Source organism: Aspergillus nidulans, chromosome VII (genome assembly GCF_000011425.1).
Source record: "Aspergillus nidulans FGSC A4 chromosome VII".
In the NCBI taxonomy this organism is placed as follows: domain Eukaryota; kingdom Fungi; phylum Ascomycota; class Eurotiomycetes; order Eurotiales; family Aspergillaceae; genus Aspergillus; species Aspergillus nidulans.
Window position 1 is genome coordinate 3079609 of NC_066263.1, and position 21446 is coordinate 3101054.

The following is a 21446-nucleotide window of genomic DNA, read 5'->3' on the forward strand; positions in this document are numbered from 1 at the left end:
CGTCCGCCTGCCGGAATAATCTACGTTTCGCAGGTTAAGGATCAGATTTGATATTGGGTAGGCCACGTCAGATTCAAGCATTCTTGTAGATATAGGTTATCCTAGGAATGACCGCAATAAGCCATTATATGACTAAAATGAGGATAATACCCAAGTTTCCCGCTCAAGCCTGCACTATCATGTGCTCTTAGAGAGCTTATAGGTGTAGATCCGCGGGCGGTGAGAGCCCGGAGCGTTTGATTCCCATTAGATTCATGACATCCACAACTTTGTTCGGAATCTATGCCGATCCTATTTCAGCATATATAGCTTCTTAAAATTGCTAGCCAGAGAGATCGGAGGCGCAGGATCTATTGCGCTGCCATACTGCTCCACTTGACTGACCAGTGCTCTACAACAATAAAACGTCGCGATCTAACACTAGGCCAGTGTCCGAACTACAAACCACCGAATTGGCTTCCCAAAGAAGAACCTACCAACGGATAACCCACGGTCACGGACCGAAATATAGAGAACAATGGCTCATTCAAAACGCAACACATCCCTTCCGCACTTCACCTCCTACGAGCGTTCCCTCCTCCGCACAGCCTGGGGCACTCAACGCGGCGTCATCGGCCGAGACTCCTTCCTCCCCTTTGGATCCTGCCGTCTATGTCTACACCCATCGCGCACGCCTAGCGTAGCATGCGCCACGAATGGCGACTTATTCTGCCGCGAATGCGCTATAAACGATCTTCTTGCTCAGCGAAAGGAAATTGCAAGGCTGGAAAAGGAGCGAGAGGAGGCGAGGAAGAGGCTTGAAGAGGAAAGCGGACGCGAACTTGAGGAGGCGAGGGGGAGAGAGGTTAGGGAGTTCGAGATGGTTAGCATGGGGTTTGATGATTGGGGCAGGGCGGGAAATAAGAAGAGGAAGGCGGATGGGGATGCTGGGGTCGATGACGACGAAATCTGGGAGAGGGTCAAGAAGCGAGAGGTTGATGTTGGAGGAGGGGTGAGAAAGCAAGTGTTTGAGTTGGACGATAAAACGGTAGAGGGCGTCATGAGAAGGGAGAGGGAGAGGTTGATGGAGGAGATAAGGAGAGAAAAGGTTTGGTTTTCACATCATTCTCTAGGACCTGGACTGATGATGTCGGCGCACAGTCGGAATCAAGCAAATCAGCGCTTCCGTCATTCTGGATTCCCTCGTTGACGCCAGGTACGGATCCCAACGAGATTGCCGCGAACAAGACTGTCAAGCTGAGCCCAATATGTCCTGGTTCGACGGAATCGAATAAACACGGGTATTCGCTGAAATCGCTGGTCGATGTGCATTTCACTGAAGAGGCTGGTGCTGATGGAGCTACCGTGCGGGTGTGTCCGAGCTGCAAGAAGACCTTGACGAATACAGTCAAGGCGATGCGTATGTCATTCCCCCGCTTTGCTTCTATTTTTACATAGTAATGGCCGTGCTGATGTTCGCCATGCTGCTAGTGACGAAACCCTGCGGCCATGTCATATGCAAGCCCTGCGTAGATAAGTTTATGACGCCCCATGATGCGCCGGATCCACATGCAACGAAAGAGGAGCAGGAGAAAACGGCTGAACTGCATGGCCGGGTGCTGTGCTATGTGTGCGAGACAGACCTTACGCCGCGCGACCCAGCACGGGACGAGAAGGCTGCGGCGGGAGAGAAAAAGAAGAAAAAGAAGAAGGATAAGGAAGGGATTCAGCCTGGTTTGGTGGAACTATCGTCCGAGGGAACGGGGTTTGCAGGACGAGGAGGCAATGTTGCGACGAAAGCGGGCGTCGCCTTTCAATGCTAGCTGGACTGGGTTGAAGACATCAAGCCTTTATTTCCGGGTTTGTCTATATCAGACAGCAATGTTTGTATAGGGCCAAGATAATACACAGATAGGTATGATATAGATGTACAGTAGCCGTCTAAGCCTTCTTCTTCGCATTGTTAAACTCCCTCACCACGATATCGCACCGGACCTCCTGGCAAAGCCTCTTCCTACGCGTAGGCTCTAGCTTGCTTGCAAACTCCAACCCGCTCGCCCTCTCCACCGCCTCGAGCGGCACCTCAAACTCGGCCAGTCTCTTATCATTCGAGATTCGCGCATTCGGCAACACGAACGCCCCGAGGGCAACCTTCCCACTCGGCAACCCCGGCCCCTCCTCAGCATAAACGACCTTGTAGAAGTGCGTCGGCACGGCGACATTGGGCGGCGTGCCGATAACCTCATAGTTCACCCTCCATTTCCCATCGGCGTCTCGATGCGGGAGGTACAGCGGCCCAGTAATAATTCGTACGCTAGGGTACCGTTTCGTCAAGTCTCGACAGAACTCCTCAAAATGTGCCCAGTAGTCTCTGTTGAATCCCTCCCCAACCTGCGGACACATGTTCGTCAGCGCGAATGTTCCGTCCATTGCCTCCTGTGACCATTTCGCATCGGCCGCGGGAACCTGGTGGCCTCTGTCATATCCGGATCGGAAGTAGTCGGCGAGTTTGGCACGGAAGAGAGGCGGGATGGTCGAGTCTTCGAAGAAGGTGCTGTGCTTGCGGTCCGCATTCTTCGATGCCAGTGACGCGGGCGTGATGTGCTCAGCGACCCAGGAGGGATTCCGGGTGCGTCGGTCGTATGCACCTGTTAGGGGAAGCGACGTGATTGTGTCGGCTATGGGGCCTGGAAAGCCATACTGATAGATGCCAGCGGGATCGACGGGCCCGGTAGCGGTTGCGGACTTGCTGGCGAGCGAAGGGGAAGCCGGTTGAGTTGGTACTGGGACGGCGACGGGGGCGGTTGGGGGAGCGGGGGCGGTTGTAGGAGTTGCTGTAGCTGGCTTCTGCTGTTGAGGGCTTGGGCGTGAGTAGAAGAGGGCTGTGATACCGGCGCCCGTGGCGGCACTGGCGGCTGCAATAGCAGCAACAGTGGCCTTGGACATGGTTGTCGTTGCTGTGGATTGAAAAAATGGAGAAACTCGGCGATAAGAAGAAATTGAAAATGTTTCCAATTTCCCCTTTCGGTAACGGCGATGTTTTATTGCTCACCGCCCAATGTAGTATAGTATACAAAGGCTATGTTGACAAGACTCTCTGATTTACTCCTTGTTGAAACTCCATGGAATGTCGTTCTCTTATTTATGGCCAACACTGCTGCGTGTCATTGCTAGGCTTCAGCTGACTCTGCCCGCTGATCACATTGATATGGTCATCCTGGCATTGATGGACTAACCCGTTCAAACTTTCGTCGACGAATGGCGTTTATACCAAGAATGCTCATTTTCATACTAATCATGTATCAAAGCTTGTGTCGAGATTCGACAAAGTGGTGATGTTACTTCGCTGTGACCCGGGATATAGAGAAACCAGTTCCTAAGAGGCGAGCAGGGCGAGCGGAACAACCAAACGACGATTGGGTGCGATAACGTTAGGTTTCCAACTTGCATGGCTGTCCTTGTGGGATTACAAGCGAGCTGCAAGGCAACTGTTTGCCTGAAGGGATAGTGTTCCTGATGAACTCAGGTTTGAATGTACATTGCGTTGGTATACGGATATAAGCTGGGCTAAACTGACTCCGCAATGGAGCTTTTGCTCCTTGGTAGAAGTGTGGAGTGATTGCTCCACACCTTCGGCTCCATGGCGAAGATGGTCTGTCATTATTCGTGATTCTATGCGAGATTGACATCTTGGAGAGTTCGGGCACCGAATAGGATATGAAGCGTATATCGCCATCGGGAAGCCCCTTGACGTGACGCGAAGCTCTCGGTTGACGACATCCCACTTCAAGTCCATGCTGGGAACATAAATACTGCTATGATATCCCCTCATGCCATCCTCTTTAACCTTCTCATTGTCACGATCAATTACCCGGAACTATTATTTGCCCAGTGCAGAGTATATACCAAAGGTTAATGTACCCATCCAATGATGTGAAAGATGGATCGGATTGGGACTGATCATAATGGTCTTCCCTAGCAGTCACGATGCATTCTCTTTGGCTCTCAGCCGCTGCCCTGCTGCCGCTTGTGGCTGCGGACTGGCAGTTCAAGTCCCGAACCGACTTGGCTCCTCCTAGGCTGAACATCACCATCCCCGCAGCCCCAGATGTCGAGAAGGGTTATCTCTTCGTCGCACCTTTCTCCGGTTACCCAGACACTGCAGGAGAGCAGCATGGTCCCCGCCAGGCGGCACCGTACATCTTCCGCGATGACGGAGAGCTGATCTGGTCCGGTTACGGCTACTACTCGATCTGGACCGCCAATTTCCAGAAGGCACGCTGGAAAGGGAAGGACGTCCTCTTCAGCTTTGAGGGTGACCATAACCCTGGCTATGGTCATGGCCATGGTCATATTACGATTCTAGACCAGCATTATGAAACAATCCGTGAGCTGCGCGCAGGAAACCACAAGCTAAGCGACAAGCACGAGTTCCATATCATCAACGAAGAGACTGCGCTCATCCAGGTTTATCAGCCTGTTCCAGCAGATCTTACTCCGTGGGGAGCTAGTCCTGAACAGCAGTGGATCGTGGATGCAATCATCCAAGGCATGTCTTATCTTTGCATTGTGAAGCACGAGCTAACAGGGACAGAGCTTGATATTGAAACTGGCGAACTATTATTTGAGTGGTCGAGCTTGGAGCATGTGTCCCCGGACGGTGAGTAGATCCAGAGCTATTGCGGCAGCCAACGCTAATAGTGCATAGAGGCAATTCTGCCCATTAACCCTGGCCAGGCTGGTTCCGGTTATAACTCTTCGGATGCCTGGGATTACTTCCACATCAACTCTGTTGACAAAGACTCAGAAGGCAACTACCTGATCTCTGCTCGAGATGCCTGCTCTGTCCACAAAATCAACGGCACCACGGGTGAAATTATCTGGCGCCTGGGTGGAGTCAAATCCGACTTTGAACTGGGAGACAATGTCCAATTCTGCTTCCAGCACCATGCTCGTTTTGTTTCCAAAGAAGGTAGCAAGGAGGTCATCTCGCTATACGACAATGCTGCGCACGGTACCGAAAACGGTCGCGGCCACGAAGTTCATACCCATCCATTCTCTCAGGGCAAGATCATCGAGATTGACACTGCTACCTGGAAGGCCATCATTGTCCAAGCCTTCCAGCCCCCCGATGGCCTCCTTTCCAAGTCCCAAGGAAGCACCCAGCTGCTACCCAATGGAAATATTCTGGTCAACTGGGGCTCTGAGGGCGCATTGACCGAGTACCGTGCCGATGGCACTCCTATCTTCCACACCTACATGGATTCCGGTTTCCTGGGTTTCGGCGTTGAGAACTACCGTGGCTTCCGGTACAACTGGACTGGGTTGCCAAATGAGGCGCCGGCCATTGTGTCCCTTGAGAACGACGAGGGCACAGCTGTGTATGTCTCCTGGAACGGCGACACCGAAACCAAGATCTGGCGCTTCTTCCGCCTTGTCGACGAATATGGATCTCGCAGCTTCCTAGGTGAGGTCGAACGTAAGGGTTTCGAGACTTCGCTCTTCGTCAAGGATCATGGTCTGGGCCTCGTGACAGCTGAAGCCATTGATGCTAAAGGCCGGGTCTTAACTTATACAGTTGCCGTTGAATCCAAGCCTGAGACGCTTCCTCTTATCTCTTCATCTGTTCAGTCCTCGAATGCTCCTACTCACACTTTGTTTGATGAGAACGAAGAGCAAGTTCCTCTGGGTACTAAGAAGAGTCGTTGGCGCGAGTACATGATCTTGAAGGTTAACCGGTTTGACTTGATATAAGTTTGCCTCGCTCTACTTAAGCCGCCTGTCGTGGAGTAAGAGAATCGTTGACGGTTATTGATGGTCAGGAGTATACTGCTTGCTTTGAACCGGGTGTATTGTTAGTCGACTTCAGATAGACTAGTAGGAAAGATCAGCGCGACCTGACGCGGACTGCCCATTGGATATCCTCCAAGTAGGCAATTTCTACACCCAGTTCAGTGCGTGGACCGTTGCTATCAGATGTACCGAATATGTTTCCATTTTCAGCAGCATATTCCATAATGCCCGCGTCTTTTACGGCACCAACCCTGCAGATCAAATTCGATCGACAAGCCACCGACCACAATTGCAACCACATAAAACTGATATCGAGAATAAAGCCAGCCTAGCTGTTTCATGTTCATGCAACCTCAACAATCTCAGTGCACTGTTCCATTGACAGTCCATACCCTCTCAAACTCCACCTCCTCACATCCAACCTGAGCGTCTCCCCTTTCTCCGCTGCGGTACCAATATACCTGCTTGATTCCTTTCGCTGCCGTACAAGCCACAAACCCACCAAATCCCTCCTTTTCCACGACTAACAACGTCCTATTAAACTTGAACCCCTTCGTATATTGCCCCGCCATCTGATCCCCCAATATAACTTGCTTGTACACGCTGTTCAGCCCGTCGTTGTCCGCGAGTAGGAGGGGCGCTTGCGAGCTCGCGCCAATCACGTTAGAGATGTCGAGGGTTATCGAGCCGTCACCGGCGTAAAGATGAAGCGGCTGGGCTAAGGATGAGGACGTTAGGAGGACGTAGTTTGTGTGGCCATTTAGAGTAATGGAGGAAGAGAGGTAGAAGGTGAGGTTCGATGATTTGGTAGGGTTTTTGGGTTTTGATTGTAAGTAATAGTGGTAGGGCTCATCTGGAAGGCAAAGACTGGAAGGGAATAGAAAGAGGAAGATAGAAATAAAGATGAGCATCATTGTGTTTGTGTTTGTGTTCTTGTTCTCTCGAGTGAGCGATCGATGAGGAGTTGACGAGGACTGTGGCAAGCGGACAGGGTCTGATCTAGCTATATACACTTCGGTAATCAACCACGGGCAAACTTTACAGTAAAGAATGTTATTCCATGTCGAATAAGAGTCTCAGACACCAAGGATAATCCTTTCCCATCCAGTTTCACGAGAAATCTTCATTTAGGTATTGACAAATGTGTTTTCAGCTTGCTGGGCATGCAGCATTGGACGCAAAATACCCGATCTCCGCAACCTTTTAAGTGACTGCCAATATGTAACCGACTCAGAACCTGGTCTGTGTCCGAGATACTGTCTGACTTAACAAGTCTTCAGGTTGTTGCACATCTGCAATATCTTGTAGGACGTCAACTTTATTATTCAGGGTGCACAGCTTACGCAACTCTATACTATGGCTAACTATAATGCACAATCACATGCAAGGTACCCAGAGTCACGTGATGATAAGGCTCTTATCCGACACAAGCCTTAATTAAGCTTCCAATCGTTTTCAACTTCCACTACTCGTTCCTGTCCTGATCCTAATGTCACTTCGACTCACCTCGGCTCCAGTCTCCGGTATCAAGAAGCGCAAGTCCTCAGCCCAGACACGCCCCCGCGCGTCCATCTTCGCGAACCATGCCCGCAGCAAGCCTTCCGTTCGACCTTCGACATCGGGTGGAGTGAGGAGTAAGACCGACGAACTCGAGGTCGAAAACTACAGCCCACTCCAAGACCTCGGCCTGTCGCGTCATATTCCTGAATCTACACCGGTTGATAATGTCCTCGCCGCGATGAAGCATATCAAGGACAATATGTTCGAGGAGCTCCCTGCGCGCTCTGGCATGAATAGTGTGCGGATTGCGCAGGTGCTGAATTTCAGACGGTCGTTGCCGCCTCTCGTTTCTGTTGCGCATGTGCATACGATTCTGGATGCGCCGACGAAGGTTGAGAGGGAGATTATGGAGTTGGCTACGGCAGGGACGATAAGGCGCTTGATTGTGCCAGGGAGGGGAAATGATGCGGCGGGGCTGGGTGATTGCTTGGTTTTGAAGGAGGATTGGGAGAGATTGGTTTCCGAAAGTGTGCTGGAGGACGGGCTGAAAGGTCGTCTTTTCCGGTTGTTTGCATGATAAGAGCGCTCGCTGACTATATGCAGAGAAATTCCTCACCGTGCTCAGTCGTATCGGAAATACGTGCGCTATATCCGGAACGGCATTTTCGAGCGCAGAATATACAGCCTTAGTCCGGGCTGGGTTTATAGTCGCATCCTCGTCACTCGCAAAGGGCACATCTAGTGTTCCGTCCCTGCCGAATCTACCCCGCACGGCCCCAACAGTACCTGCTAGTCGAAGTGGCTCAGGCGCCCACGCAAGCGATATGGTTTCGACATCCCAAACGCAATTCCACACCGCGACCCTATATCTCTCCCTCCCGAACACTGGCCCGTACCTGAAGCTCCTAGGGGGAGGGAGAGACCATCTCATCGCACTCCTCAAGAAGTCGCCGTCTGGAGAGGCGCCTCTTACACTTCTTCGAGACCGGTGGGATGGTGCAGTCGAATCAGAGCGGAGTTTTGACGTGGCAAAGCGGGCGAGGGGTGAGTTTGCGGGAGTTTTACCGGGGAAGACAAAGAAGTGGAAAGAATTCTACGGGATGAGTTTCCGGTGGGTGCTGGAGGAAGCGGTCGGGGCGGGGTTGGTTGAGATTTTCAATACGGGGAGTGTTGGGCCTGGAGTCCGGTGTTTATGATCATATATACCCTGAATCAAATCTTTATATCTTTAATAGACCAATTAATGCCTACACCATATGGCTGTGGAAACCTAAGCGGGAACATGAAACTATACCTTGAAAGGACCGGCTTGGTCTGGGCTTCAGAGATCAATTTGTTTTCAGCTATAGAAGGTTAATTATTGAGTATTAGTATGGTATTATATAAATCGTAAGTAGTATCAAAATGTCGATCCATAACGCCGTCCATGAAAAGGCATCCTCATTAAACCCAGCCCTAACCCAATGAGCCCACCAAGCGAGAAACAAAGTCATAACAAGACGTCACGCAATATATGTGCATAGCTGAGAGACTCTATCCCAATTAACACTCGTATATGCAGGTAGTCAGGTAGTTAACCAAGATCGCTTACGATACTACCCACGGTCACTCTCCCACGAGAACCTGACCGGCCTAGAGGGAGGCGGCGGCGGCGGCGGCGTCGTCGAGGCACTGCGCTCGTATTCCGGATGCAAAACGGGAGGTATTCCAGAGCAAGCACCGGCATCAAGGCTAGCACTCCACCTTGGGAGTCTTCCCGCCTGAAACACCGGTGCTGGCTGTGTGATTGCCGACATCGGCAATTGCATCTGCAACTGGTTCTGCTGATGTCGAAACGAAGAGGATATTGACATCGACCGTCTTGATGGCGCTGGAGAGAATGCCCGCGGCGAGTACGGCGGCGGCGGCGTCTCCCTTGTCGCCGTTGATGTGTTCCCGTAGCTACTCGGGAACGAGATGGCAGAGGAGACGTCCGACGAGACTTCTTCGGGGCGCGGGTGGGTGTGATAGGGGTAGTAGGGGTAGGGAGAGTCGGAGGTGGAGGTGGAGGTGGAGTGGGAGTAAGTGGCTGCTACCTCTTCCCAAGCTAGACGCTGCTTTTCTTCTGTTGCTGTGCTGTTCTGATAATACTGGTGATGACGGTATGTTTCGTTGGAGACTGAGGGGTCGCGCATATGTGCTGCTAAGGTCTTTTCCTGGGCGGTCATCTCTATCCCTGCCGGCGGTGTGTATGCCGGGAGAGGGGCTGACGTATAGCCACCATATTCGGAACCATCTTGTGGTGGTTGAGCAGTGTTAATGTCGCCCGTTGGGACGTTAGGATAGTGGGGTGTTTCTCTCGCAGATTCGATCGATTTGGTAGGTAGGCAGCAGCTGATAAGGCTGGAAAGGCACGACATGCTGCTATGGTTTGTACGCAGTATTACTTTGGTCCAGTTCCTGTGGCGCTCGATGGCAAACCCAGGCACGGGTCTTGCTTCATAGATTGGATGGAATCTCGGTGCCTGAGTGGATTGGCCGCACCGTGCACGATGAGCGGATGCTCCGCAATCTAGTACGGAGTAAGAGTGTTTGGTGATGGACCCGGTGGAGGGAGATTCAGTCGATTGCTCGGTGTTTCAGGTGCTCAATAGCAAGCCCATGGCACGTCCACTGTCTACCTAGACAGGCCAGACAGTCGTCTAGGAGAAGGAAATAGAATAAAGAGGGGAACATGGGGAGTGTCAGCTTTTAGAGGCACAATTGAGGCTGTGAACAAGCTGTCCTGGCCTTAGGCAGAGCAGTTATGGCGCTCACTGATTGGTTGTGGCTAGAAACTCCGCATCCTTCGGATTCTGTCGGGCGGTGTAGTTTGTGGCCTGGGGCTACCAACAATTTTCGTCTCCCCGCCAGATTTTCTATACCAGCCCCGCCGCTCTACCTTCTATATTCACCCACTCCGCTTTCACTCTTTTCAGTCCTTCACTCGCTACGGACTATCATAATGTCATCCACCCCTACCTCACCTGTGCCCTCAGATGTTGTGGCGGCCGCGCAAGCCGCAAAGCCTCCACAAATCGCCCCGCATCGCTCCCACGACCCTTCCAACAACCTCAAACGGTCAGACCCGTTCCAATTCGGCTCCCGCTTCCTCGAGGAAGGCGATGATGTATATGAGTTCAACGCATGGGACCATGTTGAACCGGACGCCGAGTTCCTGGCATTTGCAGAGGCTCAATATGCGAAACAGCGCGAAGCGCAAGCCTCAGATTTCGACAAGAAACGCTTCAACGCCGACCCGGTGAAATGGTGGAATCTGTTCTACAAGAACAATACGGCGAACTTCTTCAAGGACCGTAAATGGCTGCAGCAGGAGTTCCCGGTTCTTGAGGAAGTTGCGAGGAAAGGGGCCGGCAAGCAGGTTGTGCTGGAGGTTGGCGCTGGCGCGGGAAATACTGCGTTTCCATTGATCCGAAACAATGAGAATGAGGAGCTCATGGTTCATGCGTGTGACTTCTCGAAGACGGCAGTCCAGGTCATGCGCGATAGTGAGCACTATGACCCAAAGCACATCACGGCTGATGTGTGGGACGTCAGTGCCGAGCCAACCGAGGAAAGTAATGGGCTGCCGCCTGGTCTCACGGAGGGGTCTGTTGATGTTGTTATTCTGATTTTCATCTTTTCGGCTCTTGCGCCTGAGCAGTGGGAGAGGGCTATCCGGAATGTATACCGGGTGCTGAAGCCCGGCGGCCAAGTCTTGTTCCGTGACTATGGGAGGGGAGATCTAGCACAGGTCCGGTTCAAGAAGAACCGCTATCTGGCCGAGAACTTTTATGTCCGTGGCGATGGTACTCGAGTCTACTTTTTCGACAAGGACGAGTTGGAGCAGACGTGGAGTGGATGGACTCCGGAGAAGGGTCTCCCGGAGTTGAACGTGCCTTCTGATGCCGAAGGCGAGGCTCAGACTTCCGTGCCAGCTGCTGCGAGAGAGGGCATGTTTGACATCAAGAATTTGGCATATGACCGCCGGTTGGTCGTCAATCGCCAGCGGAAACTCAAAATGTACCGCTGCTGGATCCAGGGCCACTTTATAAAGCGCCAATAGCTGCGGTTACTCCCTCAGACACTACGTTGTAACAACTTACGCAGATGTCGGTTCGCTCATCGGGCCCTACGTCTGTCACTTTTAGGGCTCATCACGGTCCGCCTACATCGCCGCCAGGAGATGCTCGACTCAGGACGGATGAGGCCCGTCGTTACAGGAATATACTCACTTGGTAGCAGGCCCCGAACATCACCTGTGCAAGTGCGGGGTCCATTGCTACCGGTGTCCAACACCGAACTTCTGCCTCTGCCACAAGTGCAGGATGTCCCCATCCTGGCTGCGCACAAGTGCCGATCATTTGATATCATGCCGTGCCTTATCGCTCTCGCAACCTTTGGAATGAACCATCCTCCATCCCTATAAATGAGAACAATGACTTATATGATTGTTGCTCATTTGGTAGACTTAGCGTTTATATATAGAGCATTCCTGTTAGCTACGTCTGTCTAGATAGTTAGTGATTTTCATCAACGGCCAAGTTAGATGCTCAGAGAGTTGAATACTCTTCGATATCGATTCACGCAAAGGCTCAAGAATCCACATCTTCCCAAACCCATGCCGTCCTCAAATCTCCTCTCCCCTACACTATTGTCTAATAATTAATTTCTCGCATCGTCCCAACCACCAGTCCCATAAGCGCCCTCTGCTCGTTCTTGTCCGTAAACCGATCCGTGCACAGATTAATTGCAATGCAAGCCGTTCCGCCGGCTGGTTTGCACTGTCGATTCGACAGCGCTATCCGCAGATCTCCAGCACGAGCTTCCTGATTTTTTCATCAATAGCATCGAGCTCTTGTCGCCGCGACGGCCCGAGTCGGAGAGTAGTAGGGGCGAACGCTATAAAGAGGATGTCGAGGAGACAAAGCGTCTGCGCAGCGGTTATGTGAGTGTCATCTGCATACCAGATTCCAGGGAATATACTCCCTGTCTCTATATCCGGGGGAGGCGATTCGACCTAAACCGGCGCGAAAGACATAGGACGCTTCGCCACCCATTCGTCCCTCAGCTGGATCAGCTCTCCATAGTCACCACTAGCACCGCCGGCATGACTCCCGTAGCAGAATTCTAGCATCATCGCTCCCAGCACTATAAGCTGATCTTTCAGACGTGGTCTTCCGCCTCACTGATCGTAAGGTACTTTCTAGACACCTCGAGCGGCAGGTTCGTGGGCCGCTGCTGCGAAAAGGCAAGGTTAAACTCCTGCCTGAATCCGACCCAGAATGCTGCTTGCCGGACTCCAGGACCCGGACACGAGAGGGCGGAGCTGGCTTGTGCGCGGAGGAAAACGTGGAGACCTTGCAGGGCAGCCTCAGTTGGCGGGAAGTGAAGGGGTCTATGCAAACGTGGACCTATTAGTAACTCGGTCTGAGTGAGTTGGGGGAGGGGTCGGGAACGACAAGCGGGAGAGGAGGCATACTATCCAGTTTCTCAAAGAATCTCAAGACAACCACGGCCGCCAGAAGGTCCTCGTCCATCACGGCCTGGGCCTCAGAGGCGAGAACCCTCAGCTCAGCTATACATCGACTGTGGTAATGGATCACTGTTTCCTCGGTGATATTCAGGTTAGGCCTCCGAATCTGGGTATCTGTGAGACCGTAAAGACGCAGGCTACGTGTCTTTTGGGCAGTGGAGAGGGTGCTGAAATGCCGCGCTGAGACGGCGAGGATAGCGTCCAGCAGAGTTGAGTTTGAGCGGGCTCGTTAGGGAATGCAGGTTGCGAAGTAGTTGCGGGGGTCGGTGAGGTCGAACTGGCCTGATTATGAGCTACATGGGTCTCAGGAGTGGGATATTGGTTAGATGGCGCAGCCTCTCGGAGATTGAGACGGGGCCAAGGTAGATGGTTACAGCTTGGGGTGACAGAGATGTTTGCGTTCACATGCGCTTCTGCTGGAGAATTAGATGCGCTACTGGAGTGAAAATAGGAGGAAATGGGTCCTCTAGGGAGATGCCAGGCGGGCTGTTCAATTCTGCAGGCCCGGCACCTGAACCGGCAGTGCAGAGTTTCGACCTTCTATCAACAGGTTGCACTGCATACCCCGTCAGGAGCCACGAAAGGATCATGAGGAAAGCAAAGAACAAGCCGGGAATGACAGACCTGCAGGCACAGTGTGACGGAATCTCCACCTCGTCTCGACCCGTCGACACACCCGACGGGACTTCTTGCAGCGCGTGCAGGTTGGATATCCAACACCTGGACAGTTAGCATACAAAAAACCCCTATATCTGGTAGAATAAATAGGATATACATTTCACATGCTGTCCTACTATGATGCGTTGGTAATGACGAAGACAACCACGGATAATAACGCATACTGCGACAATCCTCACTTCCATTTATACGAACCACTTGGCAAGCCGTCCACGAACGGTAACTGCCGAGTACTACTCACCACGGCCTCTGCCTCGGCGACATTATATCATATCCTGCTTGTTCACCCGACAAAAGCCAGGAGTCAAAGTTTTGAAGAGAGACGAGTGGCTAGAAGGTGGCAGGGGCGGGCAAGGATTCCGAATAATCGGCGATACACCTCCAACGGCCCACCCAAACATTTAGCAAGATATGGCGATTCTGAATCTAGATCAGGTCTGAATGCTTCTAAGAAAGTACGTAACTGGTCAGCAGGAGAGCCATGACTGAGGCCAGCTTGGATAGACATTGGAGAAAGCCCTAATGCGGGGTAGATGATGCTTCAAATGACTAAAGCCGCCGAGAATTGCTTGTTAGGAACTAGCTTGACCGGCGACGCTAGCCTGATTGGACTCTATATCGCCGAATCGAGTAATCCATCTAAGATCAAGCCCTAAGTGACGAATACTTGTAAGGACAAAGCTATATCAACCACTGGGTGCCTCAACCAGGAGTTTGAACCCATCAATTCATTTATGGCAGCTTGAAGAGGCAAACACAATGCTCGAGCCCATTCTTGCTCTTCTCCTCGTCTACTCCTTCTACTCCTACCTCGTTGCACCGATTATAACCTACATTTGGGACCCTAAGAATCTTCGCCGCTACCCTAATTTCCACCCCCTCCCAGGCATATCCGACATCCCATTTCTCCTCGCTGCTCAAAAAGTCTTCGCTCTCGCACCTTGCACGCCCTGCACCAGCACCACCCAATTGTATGTGTTGGCCCCAACGCCCTCTCCTACGGCGCACCGACCGCAATCAAAGATATCTACGGCCACGGGACAACATGTGTTAAGGATAGATTCTATTCAGAAAAGTCGGGCTCCCATGCCCATCTCGCAAACGTAGTTGGTAAGCAGGACCATGCGCGGAAGAGGAAGGTGCTGGCGTCTGCATACGCAATCAAGAACCCCGAGGGCTGAGAGTACAAATTGTCTGGTATGACGGCTCGACTGATGAGAGTGTTTGAAGGCAAATGCACGGAACCTCTCCCTTCCAGTGTTTAGGCCACAGAAGAGAGAGACTTAACGATTGACTTTCGGTCCTTGACGAACCATTTTACAGTTGTGGCCATTGCCAATATCGGGCTGACTGAGGACCTGGGCTTCCACGAGCAGGGCTCCGATACGAATTCTTTGGAATCAATGGATGGGCGAGTGAAGGATGTGTCGTTTAAAGAATGTCGCGAGGCCTCAGGAACAGTCGCATACCGACTTATCTGGGCGTATGACTGGTTCCCCGTCCTGAAGAGATTGAGCAAGGTGCTCTCGCCCTACTATCGCAAACTCGGGAAGCTTGACGCTGACTGGAACGGGATCGTGTATAATCGAGCAACACGGCGGCTGAATGTCTGGCGAAAAGCTCGACGACTTCTTCACGGCCATGATGGAAGATAAGAAAGGCGCAGCGCACAATCTGGAAACGGGAGAGATCGTGGCCGAGATCAGTATCATGATGAATGCAGGATCAGACACCACAGCGATTGCTCTGAGGAATGTCTTGTTTCTTCTGCTCAAGAACCCGCGGTGCATGGCGAGACTCCGCGAGGAGATTAACGTGGTTCTTGATGAAGATGAACTGGTGGCACCGTACTCGAAGGTTAAACACCTTCCGTACCTTCGAGCATGTCTGGACGAGAGTCTCCGGATGCTGCCGCCTGTGGTCTTTGGGCTCCCGAGACGGACGCCACCGGAGGGGACGACCATCCTCGGCGAACATGTGGCGGGGGGATACGTCGGTGAGTATGTCTGCGTACGTGGTCCACGACGAGTCATTTTTCAAAGACAACAGCACTTACCTGCCAGAGCGATGGCTTGGCGAGGAGCAAGTCGTTGCAGTCGTACTTTATCCCCTTCAGTGCAAGAGCAAGAGGGTGCATTGGACGTAACATTAGCTATCTCTAGCAGACTGTTGTTTTGGCCTCGTTGGTGCACAGGTATGACTTTGCGCTGCCGGCGCCACTCCTTGGGCGACGAACCTCAGTCCAGGACCAATGCCGCTGAAATTTGGAAGAGGGTTCATGCATGATGAGTGAAGTCGAACTGGTTTGGCGAAATTTTGCGGTAAATAATATACTTAATGACTATTTTTAAACGAAACTGTATTCAATTCCCAGAGCAGTAAAAAGACGCGGCAGAGGGTCACGTAAAAGCTAATTCTCATATTATGACGTGTTCTATCCTCTATGGTTCTCAGGGTTGTTAGACTTGTATATTCTATATAAGCATTAGTTCAACCAAAATGGATCTGTCACCGCATATAATATGTACCGTCTGGAGACTTCGAAAGTCGCATATCGACGAAGACGCAAATAGATATAGTCTCTATGTACTGGCAAGTAACCACTGTATAAGGTGCGGCGAGATTGTCCGAGTCGTAGCCCGGTGAATCGATGTCCATAAAGTTTAAAGATTGGCTTTTCTTCATTATCAGATAATTCTTTTTTTTCTCTTTTCTTTCTTTCTTTCTTTCTTTTTTTCCCGTTCAAATCTAGGACGATATAATCATTGCAAAATAGTTAAAAAGTAGTTAGTGACTTACTCTCACCCAAGATACGGGTGTGAATTAAAAAGCGTCACGGCTGAGCTCTCATGTTCATATATATACAGGCCGTTATCGTACCCCGTACGAACTGTTCAGCCTGCTCGAGAGTCAATGTCTGGTACTGTCATATATGCGCCGAATGGCGATTGAGCCCTAAGGAACTGCCATTGTACGAAAGGAGATAAAAATAGACAAGTAGTAGTGTATACAGATCGTCCCAGACAATGGTCTCCTGGGTTTCTTCGGGCTGAATTCTGCAGAGATCCTAAGAGCTGGGCTATCCGGTACTCCGTACGGGTATCGTAGCTGGTAATACTCACCTCTGGTCCGGAGATTAGCCGTGCATATCCTTATGAGCCAAGAAGAATGATGCCGTAACGTTAGCTAACTATAACGTGGTTACAGGTCAGTGTGAGACTGACTAATCTAATCTGATAAGATCGCCAACTGAAACTTTTCTCTGTGGTAACCTCCAATTCTGCTCAATCCACTCCTCAGCCGCTCATGCATATCGCAACGATAATTATAGTTGTGGGAAAGACGTCCACTTGATTTAGTTATATAAGTGAGAACGTGGATCTGAAACAGCTAGCCTGTCGGTTAAGAATGGTTTACCAAGACAAGTACCCCGAGCTGCAGTACAATATCTCTCCGTCGGGTACCTTTCTTCTTCGCATTGTCATGGCTATGCTGTATACCAAACTGTCAATCGGTTTGTTTCTTGACAGGACCAAGACAGCTTGGTGCGGGTCAACTTGGGAGGATCTCAATAATGAGTAGATGTGGTTGTGCCTGTACTCATCCCGACTGGAGTGCAGGAGCAAGGGCCGGGGCCGGGTATGGGCAGCTAAGAGTATGTTGTTTGACTGTTGGGCATTACTCTAGACCTATTCCCAGTTTAGCGGTCAATTAATAGTCTATCTTGGACATCTTTTCAGTCTCCACCAGCCTCTCAGACGCTATTGTCCAGCAATCTACATGAGACCAAAGGATCACCTTAGTGGCGGTAAGCTGCTAATTCAACGTCTATTGGGAGAAAATTGAAGGCTACGAGGCAGAGATCATTTCGGAATATGTCTTCTATCTCGAGCGAGGTTCTTGAACAAGCCCTACGCATCCCTTCATCTTTGTCTACTTCCATAGACTATGTACCTGCTAGGGATAGTTCGTCAATCTTAGTGTGATTGATATCAATATAGCAACCGTCACCCGCAGGTCTCTGTGAGGATCTGAGATTCCGGCTCAACTTGATTAGGGTGGATCTTGATCTATTTCCGTAGGATACACCTAGCTAGAGACAAAGCGGTCACCAGGTTAGGCCTCTCACGGAAGAGCTTAGCATTCAGGAATCCCCCCACAGTGGGGATGTACAGTGATCCTCGTGATCGAGTTAGGTGATTGCTCCTCTTCAATATCAAGGTGCTGACACTGGCCCATTTGTGGATTGGGTCGCGATTCGGTCAGTACTAGTACTTATATAGTCTGCGCGGATAGCGTGGGTACATTGCACGGACAACCACCGAGCTTAAGAGTCATAGACGCCCAATACTAGGTCCGGATAGAGTCATTCCTTATTCTAGATCTGCCAAGGCTTCTGTCCACTCAGAAAGGGCAGTGGACTCGGAAACTAGTTTACAGACCGGTTCGCAGGGCATTTTGTCCTAACCACAGGGAGGAGATGAGCCGGTTTCCTGACAATCAGATGACTTTTTGCGAATACGAGAAGTCGTGACTGTTCATCGTATGGCTGTTCCTGCATGTTGTTCATCTGCAGTTAGCTCGAGAAGCGTCGAGATACTGGACGTAGCCGATAGCGGGTCTAAATATGAACTCTTAGAAGTTGCAGTATAAAAGCAGATGAAAATATCCTAGCTAGACAATTAATATTCCACCACTTTCTCTGTACTCTGAGATTCTTTTTCATCAGAGAATCTAGTTCCCGTAGTATCGGTATGTCTCTTTGTTCTGTTCTGCGGATTATCAACAACCAACTGACATGTCCACGAAGACCAAGTTGGCAGATATGCTTGGCTTTCGATCTTCCTTGGGCGCTGCTACGCTGTTTCTGCTAGTCCGGAACTCTGGCCCATCGCTGGTATAACTGGCAGGTCGACATCACCTGCGAAGCCGATGGCATCTTTGTCCCGGAGGACGAGCCAGACCTCGTCCGCTTCGTCAAGGCCCAGCACGCCAAAAAGACCATGCTTAGGCCAGGTGGCAACGGCCACGGGTTCGGCAACCTCACGACCTGCGTCAATGTCGGGGAGACCGAGCGAGACTCGTACATCCTCAGCCTGACAAACCTCAAGCACATGCAAGTGAACAGAAACAACAGCACCCGGCCCTGCACGAACACGGCCTGCAGGTGCAGAACGTCGGCAGCGAAAAGGTGCAGAACTACATTGGTGCTGCCACTACAGGCACGCACGGCACGGGCAAGCAGAACCAGAACCTGGCTACCCAGATAATGGGCCTCCGTGTCCTTGGTGCCCGCGGCAATGTCCATCTCGTCAATAAGCAACAAAACCCCGACCTCCCAAAAGCCTTTTGCGTCTCGATCGGCGCCCTGGGCATTATCACTGAAGTCACCCTGAATGCCGAGTCCCTCTCATACATGAAACGCACCTCAAAAGTCATCCAGGCCTCCGAGAATATCACCGAGTTGTACGCCCAGATTGCCGAAATCGGCGCCAAATACCAGCAGGTCAATATTATTGGGCCCAATCTCGACTGGAATGCCGACAGACAGGACCTCGTGCTCAAGCCCGAACTCACCCTCGTCTACTGGGAAGACACCAGCTACGGCGCCGTCCAGAACTGCTCCGATTTCTGCGCCAATGACTGCGGCCTCTGTGACCGCGACTACCACTGCTACGACTATAAGATGAACGCGATCGCAACGCCTCCCGGGAGTCTGCTACCGCGGCTTCATGGGGCAGTTCGAGCACATTGTGCCCATCGAACACCTCGCCGACACGGGAATCGATTATCTCACCCACGCAAAGTCCCAGGCTGAACGTATGCGTCTGTACCAGGATGTCGACGTCGACGGCGAGTCCCGCACCGGATACCGCAGCGACGATGTCACGGTGATCACCCGTGATCACCCGCCTTATCAAGGGCGACAATACCTGGTTCTCTCCGCTAAACACGTACGGGCTGCCTCCCAACGCAAGCGGCGTCTTCGCGGCCCTCAAGTACTCCTGGATTCCCTCGTACAACAACTTCACCATGCAGTGGTTTCACCAGGAACTGGCGAGCGAGTTTATCCCGCTGTTTGGGGAGAAGTATGATGTCCGTCCGCACTGGAAAAAATGATCTTTCATAACGAGACGTATATCCAGACGATCTTTCCGATAATGGATAACTGGCTTAAGCTCCAGGAGAAGATGGATCCCAATTGCCAGTTTGTCAATGAAATATTCTTTCAGCTCGTTGGGGATAAAGCGGTGCGAGACGGTGTTTAACTGATTCTCTCATGACTCTGATTGGTGATAAGTTGCTGTTGCGGTCTCTACTTGTTGCATAGATTTAGACTTAGACCCCCAGGCTAGCAGCTGAGTGCGAGAGCACTGAACATAAATGGTTTTTATTGTCATAAATTTCTTGCTCTCAGTGCATCCGGCCGGTCACAGTGCTTGGGACGAGCTCTAATATAAGAAATACCACCGATAGCGAGCCTGAAAACATAAATATCAATACCATGATGCTCGACTGCAGCGGCAGCATCACCGAGGTACGCTGCTAATAACGCAGTTGGACCTTTTGTCAGTATATCACACCCAGCACGTCTAAAAATTTGCCTCTGAGTATAAGGACAGCAGCCACTTTTGTAGTTCCTATATAATATCGGCGGGGTAGGGGATGAGATTGATGGAGGATGCGGCCTGCTGATGGTGAATGAAAACGGAAGTATAATACTCTCTACATTATATCTTGGGGAGACCTCATTCTCAATCTGATTCGTCATAGCTCAGACATTTACCATTATTGATAGATTGCGCCCTTCGGAAAGGTTGCTGAGCACTAGTATAATATACACACTCCCTCTCCTAGCGCAGTACTACTGCGCTCAAGACATGACAGGGTCCTTGAATGGATACCCACTCACTCCCTCAAAGCAGCATAAGCCTGCAAGAGCCCCATAATGGCGACAACAGCTCCATTCTTGCTGACGCCACCCTTGAAGTACCCCACTGAGCTCCCCAGCATGGAAGCGGCCATGATGACAGCAGCGATCTTGTTGATTGGGTTTTTGAGCTGCTCTGGAGCTTGGGACCAGTTGTAGTTGAGCAATGCTGGACATTGTTTAGCCGACGAGTTTATTAAACGGGGCAATTGCGAGAAAAGTCTGAGAGAAGAAAAAAGAGTGATTACCGTTCACCAGGAAAAAGGCGCTCCCCTGGTACCAGCCGACCCGGGCACAGGTGTCGGCGTTAGCCGGCAAGGCGCGGAATTGCGGGGAAGATTGCCATTCTTTGGCGCCGAGCTGTCGCTGCATTAGAGAAAGCTTTCATAGGATTTGTACGTGTAGGATACTGTAAGGACGAAGGATAGTTAGGGTGGCCGGGGATGGGCATACCACGTGTCCGACGGAGATCAGCAGCCAGCCGACGCTGGTGGCTTTGAGGGCTGTAGGCATATTGATGTCGCTATGGAGTTACAAAGTGAGATGGTAATAAGTAATGTATTGATAAGGTAGATGCAGATGTAGATGGACCTGGGTGTTAAGGGACGTATTTAGATGGATCTTCCTATCTAGACGTGCCGTACGTACAAGAAGGAATCGCTAAAGAAGAAATGAGAAAGAAGGATTGTTGTTGCAAGGAAGTCTTGTAGGTGGCTCACCGCCTTCAGGACAGCGCAGGCCTTGGCCGAGTCACTAAGGTCTAAGGTCCTTGTATAGGCAAAGGACCCATAACAGTACCCCCCCCTCCCTCTATGTAGGAAGTACAGGTCACAGGGTAGGTCATGTTGCTTTAGCCTTTATATATGCATCTCTGTTTAGTGAGCCGTCCTGAAGTCTATATTGTTTCGTACGATCCAGCCACTCATCCAGAGCTTGTACTTCCTCCAAAGCTGTGGCAGCTTCCCAGGTTGGCTGAGCATAGCCTGACCATTTCACTAGGTATTCCAGCCG

The 21446-nt window shown here is 51.2% G+C and overlaps 9 protein-coding genes and 1 pseudogene across 10 annotated transcripts, besides 1 other annotated feature; 6 read left to right on the top strand and 4 right to left on the bottom strand.

Moving 5' to 3' along the window:
- Positions 1-21446: part of a sequence feature (contig 1.34 1319..177275(1)) that runs on past the window's edge.
- On the top strand, positions 518-1802 carry ANIA_02184 (putative RING finger domain protein; the record flags this gene model as incomplete). The annotated part of the gene is made up of 3 exons (XM_654696.1): positions 518-1087; positions 1141-1399; positions 1438-1802. The coding sequence occupies 3 exons, from the start codon at positions 518-520 to the stop codon at positions 1800-1802; spliced, it is 1194 nt and encodes a 397-aa protein (XP_659788.1).
- Positions 1921-2925, bottom strand: ANIA_02185 (ribonuclease; the record flags this gene model as incomplete). Its single annotated transcript, XM_654697.1, has 1 exon — positions 1921-2925. One exon carries the CDS (start codon positions 2923-2925, stop codon positions 1921-1923), a length of 1005 nt encoding a protein of 334 aa, XP_659789.1.
- Positions 3967-5733, top strand: ANIA_02186 (arylsulfotransferase family protein; the record flags this gene model as incomplete). Its single annotated transcript, XM_654698.1, has 2 exons — positions 3967-4639; positions 4688-5733. The coding sequence occupies 2 exons, from the start codon at positions 3967-3969 to the stop codon at positions 5731-5733; spliced, it is 1719 nt and encodes a 572-aa protein (XP_659790.1).
- On the bottom strand, positions 5867-6686 carry ANIA_02187 (uncharacterized protein; the record flags this gene model as incomplete). Its single annotated transcript, XM_654699.1, has 2 exons — positions 5867-6100; positions 6165-6686. The coding sequence occupies 2 exons, from the start codon at positions 6684-6686 to the stop codon at positions 5867-5869; spliced, it is 756 nt and encodes a 251-aa protein (XP_659791.1).
- On the top strand, positions 7262-8468 carry ANIA_02188 (Stk19 family serine/threonine-protein kinase; the record flags this gene model as incomplete). Its single annotated transcript, XM_654700.1, has 2 exons — positions 7262-7799; positions 7876-8468. 2 exons carry the CDS (start codon positions 7262-7264, stop codon positions 8466-8468), a joined length of 1131 nt encoding a protein of 376 aa, XP_659792.1.
- Positions 8868-9671, bottom strand: ANIA_02189 (uncharacterized protein; the record flags this gene model as incomplete). Its single annotated transcript, XM_654701.1, has 1 exon — positions 8868-9671. One exon carries the CDS (start codon positions 9669-9671, stop codon positions 8868-8870), a length of 804 nt encoding a protein of 267 aa, XP_659793.1.
- Positions 10256-11719, top strand: ANIA_02190 (tRNA(Thr) (cytosine(32)-N(3))-methyltransferase; the record flags this gene model as incomplete). Its single annotated transcript, XM_654702.1, has 2 exons — positions 10256-11280; positions 11401-11719. 2 exons carry the CDS (start codon positions 10256-10258, stop codon positions 11717-11719), a joined length of 1344 nt encoding a protein of 447 aa, XP_659794.1.
- ANIA_02191 lies at positions 14264-15797 on the top strand (annotated as a pseudogene). The gene has a single exon. A coding segment is annotated over exon 1 (1534 nt).
- Positions 18303-19599, top strand: ANIA_02192 (uncharacterized protein; the record flags this gene model as incomplete). Its single annotated transcript, XM_654704.1, has 4 exons — positions 18303-18377; positions 18415-18564; positions 18633-19158; positions 19220-19599. The coding sequence occupies 4 exons, from the start codon at positions 18303-18305 to the stop codon at positions 19597-19599; spliced, it is 1131 nt and encodes a 376-aa protein (XP_659796.1).
- Positions 19902-20948, bottom strand: ANIA_02193 (uncharacterized protein; the record flags this gene model as incomplete). Its single annotated transcript, XM_654705.1, has 5 exons — positions 19902-20068; positions 20292-20332; positions 20418-20604; positions 20684-20801; positions 20889-20948. 5 exons carry the CDS (start codon positions 20946-20948, stop codon positions 19902-19904), a joined length of 573 nt encoding a protein of 190 aa, XP_659797.1.